We start from the raw sequence: 13,881 nt of genomic DNA, 5'->3' as shown, positions 1-13,881 counted from the left end.
AAAACACCAACACAACATTTTTCACTTTGATTCTGTAACTTAGATTTAAAAAGCAAGAGGAACAAAGAAAGACGAGTCATGTTCTTTGTATTCACAATAAGCGTGTAAATTATATTCTGTGTGGATTTAGGAAGCCTATGACTCCCCCTTCTAACTATTTCAGGAATAGACCTTACAATGGAAATGTGTCAGTTTAGTTTGCAGGATCAGATGCTAAACCTCTTAGGTTCTTGCGAAATGTCTTAACTATCATCTACTAAAGAACTTGTCCGCTACAATTATTAACCATAGGTCTTGTTTTTCATATATAGTTTTCCTGGACTTCATGTAACTATAAAGATACAAACATTCTGGGGCAAAATATTCTGGAATAAGAATGTGTTTTCCATGGCTAAATCATCTGTGTGATAAAAGAAAGATGGAAGAAAAAATAGGCTTCCCAAGCAGAATGTATCTCCATCCATTTTAAGCACTTTCACATAATTTAATATCACCAGTTACTACTGTAAAAAATATACTCTTTGACTTTGCCCCTCCCCACCATCATTAAAGAAAACCAGACTTTATCTCAGAGCAGATTTACCTGCATCAGATCCACAGCATCTCTTGCATCTCTTTCAAAGAAATCTGGAGGAAAATCTCGAGCTGGAGGGATGGAATGTCCATAGCCCCGAGGATCCCAGGCAACTATTGTGAACAGCTGCTTGTTCATAGATTTGAGCTGTGGTCCAAAATCAGTTTGACTACTCCCTAAAAACATCATGTCCTGATAAATTAATGACCACATTACAGCTACCCTATACATGCTACAAATAGACTTCATAAATTCACTTAGTTGGGACACCTAGCAGTGAAGAGATTTAGATAAATGGTGTGGACCATGATCACTGCTTAATCACAACCGTGTGAATAAAAATTTTGCTGAACAAACATGTTTTCTTCTAATGGTATCAATGGGTAAGTGTTGGTTAACCAGATAATATACCTATTTTAAAAGTTTTCTGTAGCACCCACTACTGTAGGATCTAAGGCCTTGATTTGGCAATATTTTTCAGACATTTTTTAAATTGTAGTGTCAGGAAATCAGTTGGGCTGTCTGAGTGTAGAGGATTCTATTGGACTGTAATCTCTATGAACACAAGGGCTGAGATAGTTTTGTGATCAAACTTATTTAGCCCTAGTATAATGTATTGAAAGGATGTAAATCAAAATCTCATCCTAAATGGCTCTACTCTTCTAGAATTTAAAAGTGGCTGTTGAAATAATTTTAACATTCCAATCAGAATACCCCCAAATACCTCTTTTACATCAGTAATAGTAACTGGAGACATGACAAACCAGTGGAAGTTTATGGGAGCACATGGGTTCTGAAAAAGAATCCCATTACCTCCACCAGCTATAGCATGGTGCAATTAGCTGAGTATATTAATGGATGACTTTTCTTCCCTTGCAATAACATTTAATGTGTAGAACCAGAAGCAGAATACCAGGCTAGATGGAGAAGAATTGGACTGCCCTGGTATTATAAATCAGCTACTAATTTTATTAGTAGATAGTGCTGTGATCCAAGTGCTTGATATCATTAAACAGTGAGTTATTTTATTTTTAAGGGCATCTTATGAATAGTCTATAAAGGATAAATGTAACCACTCATTAAAACAACTATTAATCAATTGACTCCATGGGTCAATAGGTTGCTTATAACCATCTATAACACAAAGTCTCATGTCTCTAATATGCTATTAATCATTTAACATTTTATAAAATGACACCAAAAAGTATGCCACTTATTTTTTTACTGAATATTAAAACATATCTGCATTAACACATTATACACCAAGCTTCAGCCCAAAGACATTTAAAATAGGTAAGACGACAGAATCTGGCAGCTAGTGTTTTAGTGGTAATAATTAAACTATAGCAAGTACATTTCAAAATAAAACTATGTATACATGGCAAAAAATCAATTTTGAATTCATACATGTGCCTTTCTTAACTTCTCTCAGAAACAGGATCAATATCAGTAATGAACAATTTAAGAATTATTTCCCCTACACCACTAGAATTAGATATTCCCTTTTCTTCCTATTTTTTTTTTTGCCACCATCTCTCCAGAAATGTCTCCAAAGGGAGAGGTTGCAACCCTAGACAAACATTTCTGGCCATTGGTGCACTCTGAGTCTTCAAAAGTAGCTGAGAATCGAATATAACTGATGCATTATGAAACTGAATAACCAAAAGGTGCACATACACTCTTATTAAAAAAAAACAACATCACCTCTTCTATTTTCCCCCTTCATGAGAAAGCTATTGTTTAAACAAGATGTAAACGCTGCCATTAGTGTTGTTCATTATTATAGCTGGAATTGGAAGGCACTTATACTCTTTTTAGAGATGATCATTCATTCAGTCCTTATAGACTAAAATATAGAACACAATGGACCTGACTTTCCATTGTTTGTACCTTGCGCAGTTATTTGCACCTGTGCAAAGTGAATGTACAACATTACTAAATCAAAATGGTAGCATTTTACATCCACTTTGTGCTGGTGTGAGTGACTACAGACGCTGCAAGGCAATGGAGATTCAGGCCTAGAATGTTTGCATTTAGAAGGTTTCTGGTGTTCTAAATAAGAGTAACTTTGTAAAACTGGTAACTGTTTAAAATAACTTTGATTTTTCCTAACTCTATTACATGTACCAAATTCTAGTTTTTAAAAGGTAATGCATAAAAAAGTAAAAAGTTGCTGAAAAAGATCTTACAAAAAGAGTACAAAATAGCTTTAGAAAAATCAAGAAAGAAGTACTGATATCAAGTCCTAATATGACAAACGATCCTGACCTAACATCCCAGGAAGAAGCAGAACTGCATGATCCCCTTGTCCTGTCTGTTTATAATGCAGGGGCACTCCATTCACTTTGATTTTAGCAGATGTTATTGAAGTACTAGAAGAAAAGAAAATTATTCAACAAGTTAATATCTCATTACAGTGCAGTCATTCAGTGGACTATGCAGTAATTACTAATGCTAGACACTGACAACACAGCCATATTTAAAGGGTTCTGTTTGCCTTTGTGAGGGAGGAGGTGTGAGAGAAAGAAAGAATCAAACACAGATTGCTACTGGAAAATGGAGGCAGATTACATGGGAGGTCAGGCATGTGACATTTTTACTTTATAATACTGTGCAGTTCTGCAAAGTGTCATTTTAAAATAAATTGTATCTTTTAAAATAAATTGCAAACCCGCATAACATTATAAAAATAAACCTCTTACTGAACACCTCCACCACCCAAAAAATCTCCGAAGTAATACTGCCTACCCTCCCCAGCACAGAGGATGACAGGACATTGCTTGGAGCAGAAGCCATTACTCTGTGGCAAGATGGAACATTGGGAGATCCAAAAAAGAAAAGAGGTAAGTTCTAAGTTCTGAATGAATCTCTCAGCCCGGCTATTGGAGGTGTGCAGCACATTACTAAAGTTATTGGAATGTTGTTAAAATCCTTGGTATATCACTTTTCAGTACTTCGTCTATACAGTACCCAAATGAAGTGACAGATACAGTAGAAATAAAAGCAGAAAAAAGGTTAAGTCTAGTTTGTGAGGTGGACTGCGCATCCACACAGGGAAGCAAATAGGGAATAAGGCATTCCCCTTGCTGCCCTGAGCAGACTACCTGATTGCAGGCATGCAGGTTAAAGGGGCACTGCATTCCTGTTTAGTACCCTGCCTTGCCCCTTGAGTAGGTGTGTCTGGAGACTAGGTAGAGAGCCTTGGCTTTGCACCTCCTAGGAACTGGCGAGTACAGGTAAGCCAGCATCCTAGGGATAGGAATACATTATTTCCCCTAAGTGCAAGGAGGTAACACCTCCACTTGGTTCCTGTGTAGCCCTTGCTGCTGGCATTTTTTTAACTACTGTATCATAATCATGTTAAACTATGGTGGCTTCGTATGTCACATGATACTGATGGTAGCGCAATAGTAGGAGATTTCAAGAAACAATCAGTGTAACTACAGGTTTAAGTGCCTACAGAAGTGTGTTAAAAATAAACAAACAAACGTTAAAAGGAAGTATCACTATGGCCTGGTCTACACTACATGTTTAAATCGATTTAAACAGCGTTAAATCGATTTAACGCTGTACCCGTCCACACTACAACGCTCTTTATATCGATATAAAGAGCACTTTATATCAATTTCTGTACTCCTCCCAGACGAGAGGAGTAGCGCTAAAATCGATATAAACATATTGGATTAGGGTTAGTAGTGTGGACGGAAATCGACGTTATTGGCCTCCGGGCGGTATCCCACAGTGCACCACTGACCGCTCTGGACAGCAATCTGAACTCGGATGCAGCGGGCAGGTAAACCGGAAAAGCCCCGCGAACTTTTGAATTACATTTCCTGTTTGCCAGCGTGGAGCTCTGATCAGCACGGTGGCGATGCAGTCCCAAATACCAAAAAGAGCTCCAGCATGGACGTACGGAGATACTGGATCTGATCGCTTGTATGGGGAGACAAATCTGTTGTATCAGAGCTCCGTTACAGAAGACGAAATGCAAAGCGTTTGAAAAAAATCTCCAGGCTACACAGTGCTGCATGACAAGTGTACGGGAAGCCAAAGAATCAAATGGACGCTCATGGAGGGAGGAGGGGGTACTGAGGACTCCAGCTATCCCACAGTCCACAGCAGTCTCTGAAAAAGTATTTGCATTCTTGGCTGAGCTCCCAATGTCTGTAGGTTCAACACAGTGTCTGGCGTGGGTTCAGGGAATAGCTCCTCAGTTCCCCTCCCCCCCACCATGTGAAAGAAAAGGGAAAAGAAATCATTTCTTGACTTCTTTCAATGTCACCCTATGTGTACTGAATGCTGCTGGTAGACGCGATGCTGCAGCAGTGAAGAGCCGTATCCGCTCCTCCCCTCCCCCGTAGTGGTAGACGGTACAATATGACTGATATCCATCGTCGCCATCAGCCGTGAGTGCTCTGGCTGGCCTTAGGTGAGGCTGGCCGGGGGCGCCTGGGTAAAAATGGGAATGACTCCCAGTTATTCCCAGTAGATGGTACAGAACGGCTGGTAACCGTCTTCTCATAGCAACTGGGGCTGACTGCTTCAATCAGCCCCCTCCTTTCCTGTGTAAAGAAAAGATTCTGTCTGCCCTGGACTGTCCATAGCAGCAGCATGCTGGGCTCTCTCCGCCCCGCCCCATTGTCCTGCCTGGACTGTCATATCCTGGGAGGCTAGCTCCCTCATTTTTATCTCACTAACAAGTCTCTGTTTCTTATCCTGCATTCTTTATAACTTCATGACACAAATGGGGGGGGGACACTGCCACGGTAGCCAGGAAGGTTGGGGAGGAGGGAAGCAACGGGTGGGGTTGTTGCACGGGCAGACCCCCTGTGAAAATACTGACACGGAGGCAGCTGTGCTCTGATACACTAGGTCCTCTAGTACACTTGCCCCTAATTCCTAGGCAGGACTGACTCTATTTTTTAGAAACCATAAAGGAGGGATTGACTCGGGGAGTCATTCCCAAGTTTTGCTTTTGCGCCCCCGGCCGATCTCAGCCAGGGGCACTCATGATAGCAGTGGACAGTACAGAGGGGGAAGAGATAACCATCATCTCATTGCCAGTTTACTCCGGCAGTAGACGGTACAGACGACTGGTAACCATCTCTGCTATCATGCAAAAGCAAATGAATGCTGCTGTGTAGCGCTGGAGTATCGCCTCTGTCCGCGGCATCCAGTACACATACGTGCCGGAAAAAAAAAAGCTGAAACGGGCTCCATGGTTGCCGTGCTATGGCGTCTGCCAGGCGCAATCCAGGGAAAAACGGCGCGAAAGGATTGTCAGCTGTTGTTTTCCGGAGGAAGGAAATGACTGAAAAAAAACCGACATCTACCCAGAACCACCGTCGACAATGATTCACAACCAGAATTCCAAGGGGCGGGGGGAGACTGCGGGAACTATGGGATAGCTTACGGAATAGCTACCCACAATGCAACGCTTCAGAAATGACGCGCAGCCTCGGAGCCATGGAGGACGCACACCGCCGAATTACTGTGCCTAGTGTGGCCACGTGAAATCGAATTTATAATATCAGTTTTATTAAACCGATTTTAGCTAATTCGATATTATCGTGTAGTGTAGACGTGGCCTATATTACTGAACTGCTTCCAAATGGCTGCTGCTGTTGCTCTGAACGTCATCCTCTGTTGCTACATAACAGAATGTGGTTTATGGTTACTTATGATCCACAAGTTGTGTAATGAAAAAACCTACAACTGGGGGTAGGGGGAATCTCATCATACAATTCAATTCAATGTAATCTGAGCAGAGGGTATTGTTCAATTAGAAAATACATTACTGTGTAAAATGTTCCAACAGGAAGAAGTACAAAGTAAATCTTCAAGATTACAAAGGTCAGTCACAAGCCTAGGAAAATTAACAGTATCAAAAAATTCTAAAGCATGAAGATACTTGTATTTACATAGTTTGGAATTCTGACACCATCATCATATAATTCTTAGAGAGATCACTGTTACATTGACTGTTAGGCCTTTGCTAACCCGCTACATATTTATAGTATGGAAATTAATTTGATTTTTAATATATATTACTACTTGGAATATTAGGTGGGTTTAGACCCTAAATGTTTCCAAAATGTAATCCATGAATGCAGGAACATGGTGCAGTAGAATCTGACTTATCCAGAAAAGTGATTATTTTTTACCCCTTGAGTCTCTTTCAACTGACTGTTGAAGCCTGTCTGTTTCAAGTGGCTGGAGCAGAGAAAGGAGGTATTAGCGCCATTTTCAGTCATGACCTCTTTTTTTGCTCTGAATAGCAAAATTCTTGCTGGATATTGAGGAAATAAAGTACAAACCCATTTCCCATTGAAGAGGCAAGATAACTTGATTACTTTACTTTTGTGTTAACTTCTGTTCCAGCCACATGAGAACTCAAATATGCAAGTGTGGGAGTATTCTTCTGTTCTACTCTCTGTACGTTCTTATGCAGCTCTCATCACTGTAGTACCTGAGCCCCTTATAGTACTGCATTAAGTGGCATGAGTAACATTGGTCACTTGTTTTTTCTCTCTCCCCCATCCTCTCCTCAGGGGGAGGATTATGTGTGCAGGGTAGTAGATTTTCTTTTTCTTTATTGTATCACTATATGTTGTATTTGAAGAAGGCAAGACCAAAGAGGTGCACCTTGCACTTGGAGTGGAAGGTGATGAGGTTTATGATAGTGCTTAGTTCCTGTGGGAGTTCTTTCCACAGTATCGGACCAGTCCCTGAGAAAGCGCTGCACAGATGAGCTTTAACCTTCCAGGTTATATCCTCACTGCAGGAAGAGGTGTGTTTTTACATTGAGAGAGCTAACCCAGATTAGCTATGTCAATTTAAAATCTAGTGGAGATAAGGCACAAGTAGTCTTTTATCTCAACTAACTACCTCAAGGTAACACTTACCTGTGCCATGCCTCTACTAGGATTTTACATCTAGAAAGCTAATTCAAGTTAGCTAGCTCCATATAATATCACACCTATTATTTTGCAGTGAAGACACAGTCCTACTCTCTACCCTATGCTACTATTCTCAATCCTGGCCAGTCAAGGGAGCACTTGCTACTGGCAAAAGTGCTTTTTTTAGGAAAGCATTCAAGCATGTGCTTAAATCCATCCCTATTCAGGAAAGCACTTACGCACATGGTTAACTTTAAGCATGTGCGTAAGTCCCATTGACTCCAGTGGCTTAAATATTTGTTTAAGTACTTTTCTGACTAGTGTGAGTGTTGGTCCTGGACTTCTGAGCCCTCTTTTCACCCCTGTGTAATTTCCTGTTCCAGGCCAAAGAACAGTCACCCCAAACTACAAAGGACAGCTTCCTCAGTGACATGTATGAAATATAGATGCTCTGCTCTTCTTGCTTTTTCTCCACAAGCTTCCTAGTGCTCCATAGCCCATGAGATATACCTAATTGTACTTCTGTTAGTTAACACATGTAAAGTTGGAATTGTACATTAGGGTATGATAGCACCAGATCTGTATTGCACACAGGAATATTTGGATCCAAGGGCAAGCTGCCAATAATCCCACAAAAAGTCCGCAATTTAACCTGGCATTAATACTGTGTACTGGAAGGTGAGGAGAGGGCACAGCGTGTTTGCAAAGAGATGGGGTGACAGACTGAGATATTTATTCATTTTCCCATTTAAGCAAAAATGTTTTTTCTAAGCCATAATCAAGGAGGGAGATAACACCATTGGGCAAACAAACTTCTATTAGTGTATGTGCAGTTTGTTATTTAAAAGGTTACTGAGTATATTTACACCCTAACGTTGTTGTAAACTTTGAGGTGAACCTTCATCAGGAAATGTTTTTTTGAAAACACCTGCCATTTGGTGCAATCTGGGGCATTCCAAAAGCCAATTCCTGTAAAAAATCTGCTTTTCAGAAGTATTTTATGAGCCTCAAGGATGTAGTCTACAATGTTTCTAGCAGTGCCCATAGAAGGATGAATGCCACCAAAAGCAAAGACATCACTTCAACCATTCATTCAACTACTTAAATTTGAACAAAGGGCAGTTTTAACACAGTCACCATGTGGATGACTGAGAGAGCACTTTAGAAATAGTGACAGATCAGACATGAGGTATTAACCTAAGTAGGAAAGGACAGTTGACTGAAAGTGAGAGATTATTGTAATTCCATATTTTATCCATTATGAAATGATGTCAATGGATATAATTAAAATGAGCTGCGAGAATAGTCCTGGCAACTGGAATTTTAAAATTTTTTAAAAGGCTTTAGTTTTTTGGCAGTAAGTCATGTCATGCTCAAGAGGACAAAAGACCAGTTTCTAAGTCTTAGTTTAATACCATCCTTTTAACTGCACCAAATATGAAACATCAGTGAAACAAATGTTTTTCTACACTGTTTTCATTACAGAATGTTATACTTTGATGTTGCTAATTATCTTTAAGTACAATACTATTCTATGATTTCACTATATGGTTCTTATCTTCTGGCATAGCTCTGTATTACACACTTACCTCATTCAAAAATAGACATACAAGTTTGCATTTTGTCTTCCAATTAATTTATATCCTAATAGTTGCAGTTCTCTTTGGCTAACCTATCTCACTTTAAAAAACAAAAAAACCCACATATGGACGTCTCACCATTTGGTTACCTAATGGTTAACCTTTATTCATTTTACTACTTTATCTGCCTTAAATATCGTGGGTGAAATCTTTGCTCCACTGAAGTCAATGAGAGTTTTATTTGTTTTTTTGTAGAAATGTTATTTTAAAACATTAAAGGTTGAGAGAAACTTTCTTTCTATGCCACTCACAAAACAACTTCATGATTTACTGAGACTGTTCTGTCATTTATTAAGCTTGACATTATGCTTACCTCTGTTCTAAATACAGAGGCTGGCATAACCCCCGCCACATAGTTTACATTCAGGACTGAATTACTTTTACTTTAAATCATTTTTCTTAAAGCAACCCAAAATGAACAAACAATGGCTGTGCAGACTCCTATTCCTAATTCATGGTAGTGGAATTAAATTGCAGCCCTTTGTTCACAAGAAGGCAGCCCAGATTGTACATAAACTAAGTGTTTATATATCACAATACTGTAGTTGGTAATGGCACTGACCAAACTAAGGCTCTGATCCTGCAATTAGATCTATATGCTCCACTTACACAGATCCTTTGAAGATTGGCATGCAAGTCCAGAACTGGTTTTCATGACTATGGCTCCAGCTGGAAGAGTCATTATGCCATTTATAACTTAATGAATTTTGATTACCCGTTACGGGAATATGTTTTAACAAATTAATTTGACTATTAAAACTGATCAACCAAGCTTTTTTGTACCTACTGCAAATATCTATACATATAAACCGAGTTTCATAACCAACTATGATGCAGCTAAATGTTTGAGCTTAGGGTAAGAAGTGTGGCATGTCCTTCACCCACTTTTTGAACAACACTTAATAACAGAAAGCACAGTTATATTAAAAAAAAAATAGTAAAACACAGCACTTGTCTTTTGATTTAAAAATTCCATTCCATGCAGGTTATTTGACTATATTCTTCACCATGGTAAATGAGCACCTGAACTCAATTTTAATTAATCCTTGTAGGAACATTTAATATCCCATTGCTTGAAACCATTTTAAAAGTTGCAAAAAACCCTGCCTAACTCTACTGACAAAACACAATCACTACCCTCCTGTTGCCTTTTTTAAAGTGGGCACTGAAGTGTTGTTTTTAAAAGACCTCTGGGGGAAAACTGTACTGCTTTCCTTTTTCATGTTGCACTTAACACATTCTGTAGCCTTTCCCTCTGACTAGTTATTAACTTCATGTGAAGTGACATGCTGCTGAATGTGTGATGCTGCCTCACACTTGCTCTTTAGGCAAGTAAAAAGAGACTGTTGGACTTTCATAGCCAATATACACAGAGCTTTTTATCTGGATGAAGACCAAGTGAGGGGCTGCACCACAAACTCAGCAAATCATCACATTACTGTGAAGTTAATGTGTAATCAGTTGTGAAAAAGACTAGAATCAGCAAATCAAAATGCTAATCTCAAAAAATTAACCACTTTTTTTTTTTCCAACAGGCCTGAGGTAGTCCATTTCACTCCCTACTTAGAACAGGTAACACTGGGAGTGCTACTGGTTTGTCAGAAAACATTAGGCATAGTATAAAAATGTTATTGAAGCATGTAAAAATAAAAGCAATTTTATTGCCTTTGCCAAACAATAAGCCCATGCATGTCTTTTATGACTTCCAAGATACAATTTGCACTTTTGTTTGTCCCATCTATGCATCTAAGAGATTCTCTGCTCCTTGTATCTTACTCCGAAATGGAAATTATTTGCCTCCGTGATAAGAGAGAGAGTGTGTGCACACTGGAAAAAAATAACTCCAACTAGACATACAATATGATGGGGGCTAATTTAGCTACAGTTAATCAGGAATGAGATCTTGGAGTCATCGTGGATAGTTCTCTGAAGATGTCCACGCAGTGTGCTGTGGCAATCAAAAAGCAAACAGGATGTCTAGGAATCATTAAAAAAGGACAGAGAATAAGACAGATATCTTATTGCCCTCATATAAATCCATGGTACACCCACATACAGATGTGGTCACCTCATCTCAAAAAAGTTATACTGGCAATAGAAAAAGTTCAGAAAAGGGCAACTAAAATGATTAGGGGTTTGGAACGGGTTCCATATGAGAAGAGTTAAAGAGGCTAGGACTTTTCAGCTTGGATATGACAGAGGTATATAAAATCATGAGTGGTGTGGAGAAAGTGAATAAGGAAGTTATTTACTTGTTCCCATAATATAAGAACTAGGGGGCACCAAATGAAATTAATGGGCAGCAGGTTTAAAACAAATAAAAGGAAGTTCTTCTTCACATGGTGCACAGTCAACCTGTGGAACTCCTTGCCTGAGGAGGTTGTGAAGGCTAGGACTATAACAGGGTTTTAAAAAGAACTAGATAAATTCATGGAGGTTAAGTCCATTAATGGCTATTGGCCAGGATGGCTAAGGAATGGTGTCAGAGAGTGGAGATGGATGGCAGGGAGCTAATGCGCAAGATCCCCTGGGAAAATAACAGAGGGAAAGGAGTCCAGGAGAGCTGGCTGTATGTTAAAGAATCCTTATTAGGTTGCATAGGAAAAAACCAATCCGCTGTGTAGGAAGAAATAGTAAATATGGACTTAACAGTTGAAATCCTGCAGATCTTAAACGCAAAGAAGAAGCTATTACAAGAAGTAGAAAGATTGGACAAATGATCAGGGAGGAGTATAAAAATAATTGCTCAGGCATGCAAAGTGAAATCAAGAAGGCCAAATCACACTTGGAGTTGTTACTGAGCAAGAGATGTTAAGTAAACAGAAAGTGTTTCTTCGGTATGTTAGCAACAAGAAGAAAGTCAAGGAAAGTGTGGGCCCCTTACTGAATTAGGGAGGCAACCTATGGACAGAAGATGTGAAAAGCTAAATTACTGATTTTTTTGCCTCTGTCTTCACAAAACAAGGTCAGTCTCCAAACTGCTGCACTGGGGGGGGGGTGCAGGCCACAGTATGGGGAGACAGTAACCAGCCTCCTGTGGAGAAAGAAGTGGTTCGGGAACTATTTAGAAAAAAACTGGACAAGCACAAGTTCCATGGGCCGGATGCCTGCTCCAGAGGTGCTAAAGAGTTGGCGATGTGACTGCAGAGCATTGCGCCATTATCTTTGAATTCACTGGTGAACCGGGGAAGGTCTCGGATATCTGGAAAAAGGCTACTGTGTCTGTAGTGCCCATCTTAAAAGGGAAGAGGAGGATCGCGGGAACTATAGGCCAGTCAGCCTCCCTCAGTCCCCACAAAATAAGGCGCAGGTCCTGCAAAGAATCATTCTAAGCACCTTAGGAGAGAAAAGTGATCAGGAACAGTCAGCAGGGATTCACCAAGGGCAAGTCATTGGCCTGACTAACCTAATTGCCTATAGTGAGGGATAACTGAGGTCTTGATGAGGGAAAGCAGTTGGATTGTTGTTATTCCTTGACTTTAGCAAAGCTTTTTTGATACCGTCTCCCACAGTATTCTTGCGCAAGTTAAATTGTATGGGCTGGATGGGCTGCAGTGGGGAGGTTTAGGTTGGATATTAGGAAAAACTTTTTCACTCAGAGAGTGGTGAAGCACTGGGATGGATTACCTAGGGAGGTGGTGGAATCTCCTTCCTTAGAGGTTTTCAAGGTCAGGCTTGATTTAGTTGGGAATTGGTCCTGCTTTGAGCAAGGGGTTGTACTAGATGACCTCCTGAGGTCCCTTTCAACACTGATATTCTATGATTCTAGGAGGGAGATCACTTGATCATTACCTGTTAGGTTCATTCCCTCCGGGACACCTGGCATTGGCCACTGTTGGTAGACAGGACACTGGGCTGGATGGACCTTTGGTCTGACCCAGTATGGCTGCTCTTATGTTCTTAAAGATGTCAGTAGGAGGGTTCCAGCACATTGGATGGAGAAACTGAGATCAGCAGTGTGTGGTCTGTGAAGTATGTTTTATGACTATACTCTGGAGAGGGTAAGTCTGCACAATATGGTTTTCAGAAAAATAAAATTTCAGTCCACGCTGGTCAGAAATTGTGCTAAAATCACACTAATACAAATTTGATCCTATTGACACCTCCACCCCCTCAACTTGCAGAGGCTGAGAAGCCAGTTGTCTGCCTGGTTATGTTGGCCAGCATATACAGGGCATTGGAACTAGACCTGAACAGTATCTGAAACCTGTTTTAAAGAAGGTATGCCTCATTTCACACCATTCAGCACACCTATATATGTATACAGCCCAGAGCTCAAAAAAGGGAGAACGGGGGTGGGGGTGGAGACTAGTGACAAGTCCTTACATCAGAAGAAGGAAGCTAAGGAAATAAAGCACCCTCCCCACAATATCCCATATAGCCTACTGCCAAAGCCCGACCCCCCAAATACCCACAGCCCAATCCCCTCAATGCCCCCAGCTTTCCCCAAAGCACTACACTGCCCCTTCCTCAAAACACCCCCCTTCCCGAGGCTCCCCAGCAGCAGCAGGGGGCTGAGACACCCTGGGAGACGGGGGCGGCTTCGCGCTGGGAGCGCCGCGGCCTGGCCGGGCAGAGCCGGGGCTGACTTTACCCGTAGGAGGCAGAGGCGGCGGCGGCAGCAGCAGCTCCCCGGAGTCCGAGCGGCGACGCCCCGCGCGCGGCCGGCGGGAGCTGGGAGAGGACTCGGAGACTCCGCAACAGCGCCCCGCCGGCGCCCGGCCGAGCCATTCCCGCTTCCCGCAGCTGCCAGCCGCTCCGCCTCGGG

At 41.1% G+C, this 13,881-nt stretch overlaps 1 protein-coding gene across 2 annotated transcripts in view; it reads right to left on the bottom strand.

Annotated features, from left to right (window-relative positions):
* The window catches only part of BPHL (biphenyl hydrolase like), a 27,701-nt gene extending 13,820 nt beyond the window's left edge, over positions 1–13,881 (bottom strand). For both annotated transcript variants that reach the window (XM_032798393.2, XM_032798394.2), the window contains exons 1-3: positions 13,708–13,881; positions 2,843–2,946; positions 584–750 (exon numbers count right to left, since the gene is read on the bottom strand). In XM_032798393.2, coding sequence (XP_032654284.1) covers positions 584–750; positions 2,843–2,946; positions 13,708–13,844 — 408 coding nt within the window. In that variant the 5' untranslated portion in view covers positions 13,845–13,881. The remainder of the gene's footprint in view (positions 1–583; positions 751–2,842; positions 2,947–13,707) is intronic.

This window comes from Chelonoidis abingdonii, chromosome 2 (assembly GCF_003597395.2).
Source record: "Chelonoidis abingdonii isolate Lonesome George chromosome 2, CheloAbing_2.0, whole genome shotgun sequence".
In the NCBI taxonomy this organism is placed as follows: Eukaryota; Metazoa; Chordata; order Testudines; family Testudinidae; genus Chelonoidis; species Chelonoidis abingdonii.
This window is presented reverse-complemented; position numbering and strand designations above follow the sequence as displayed.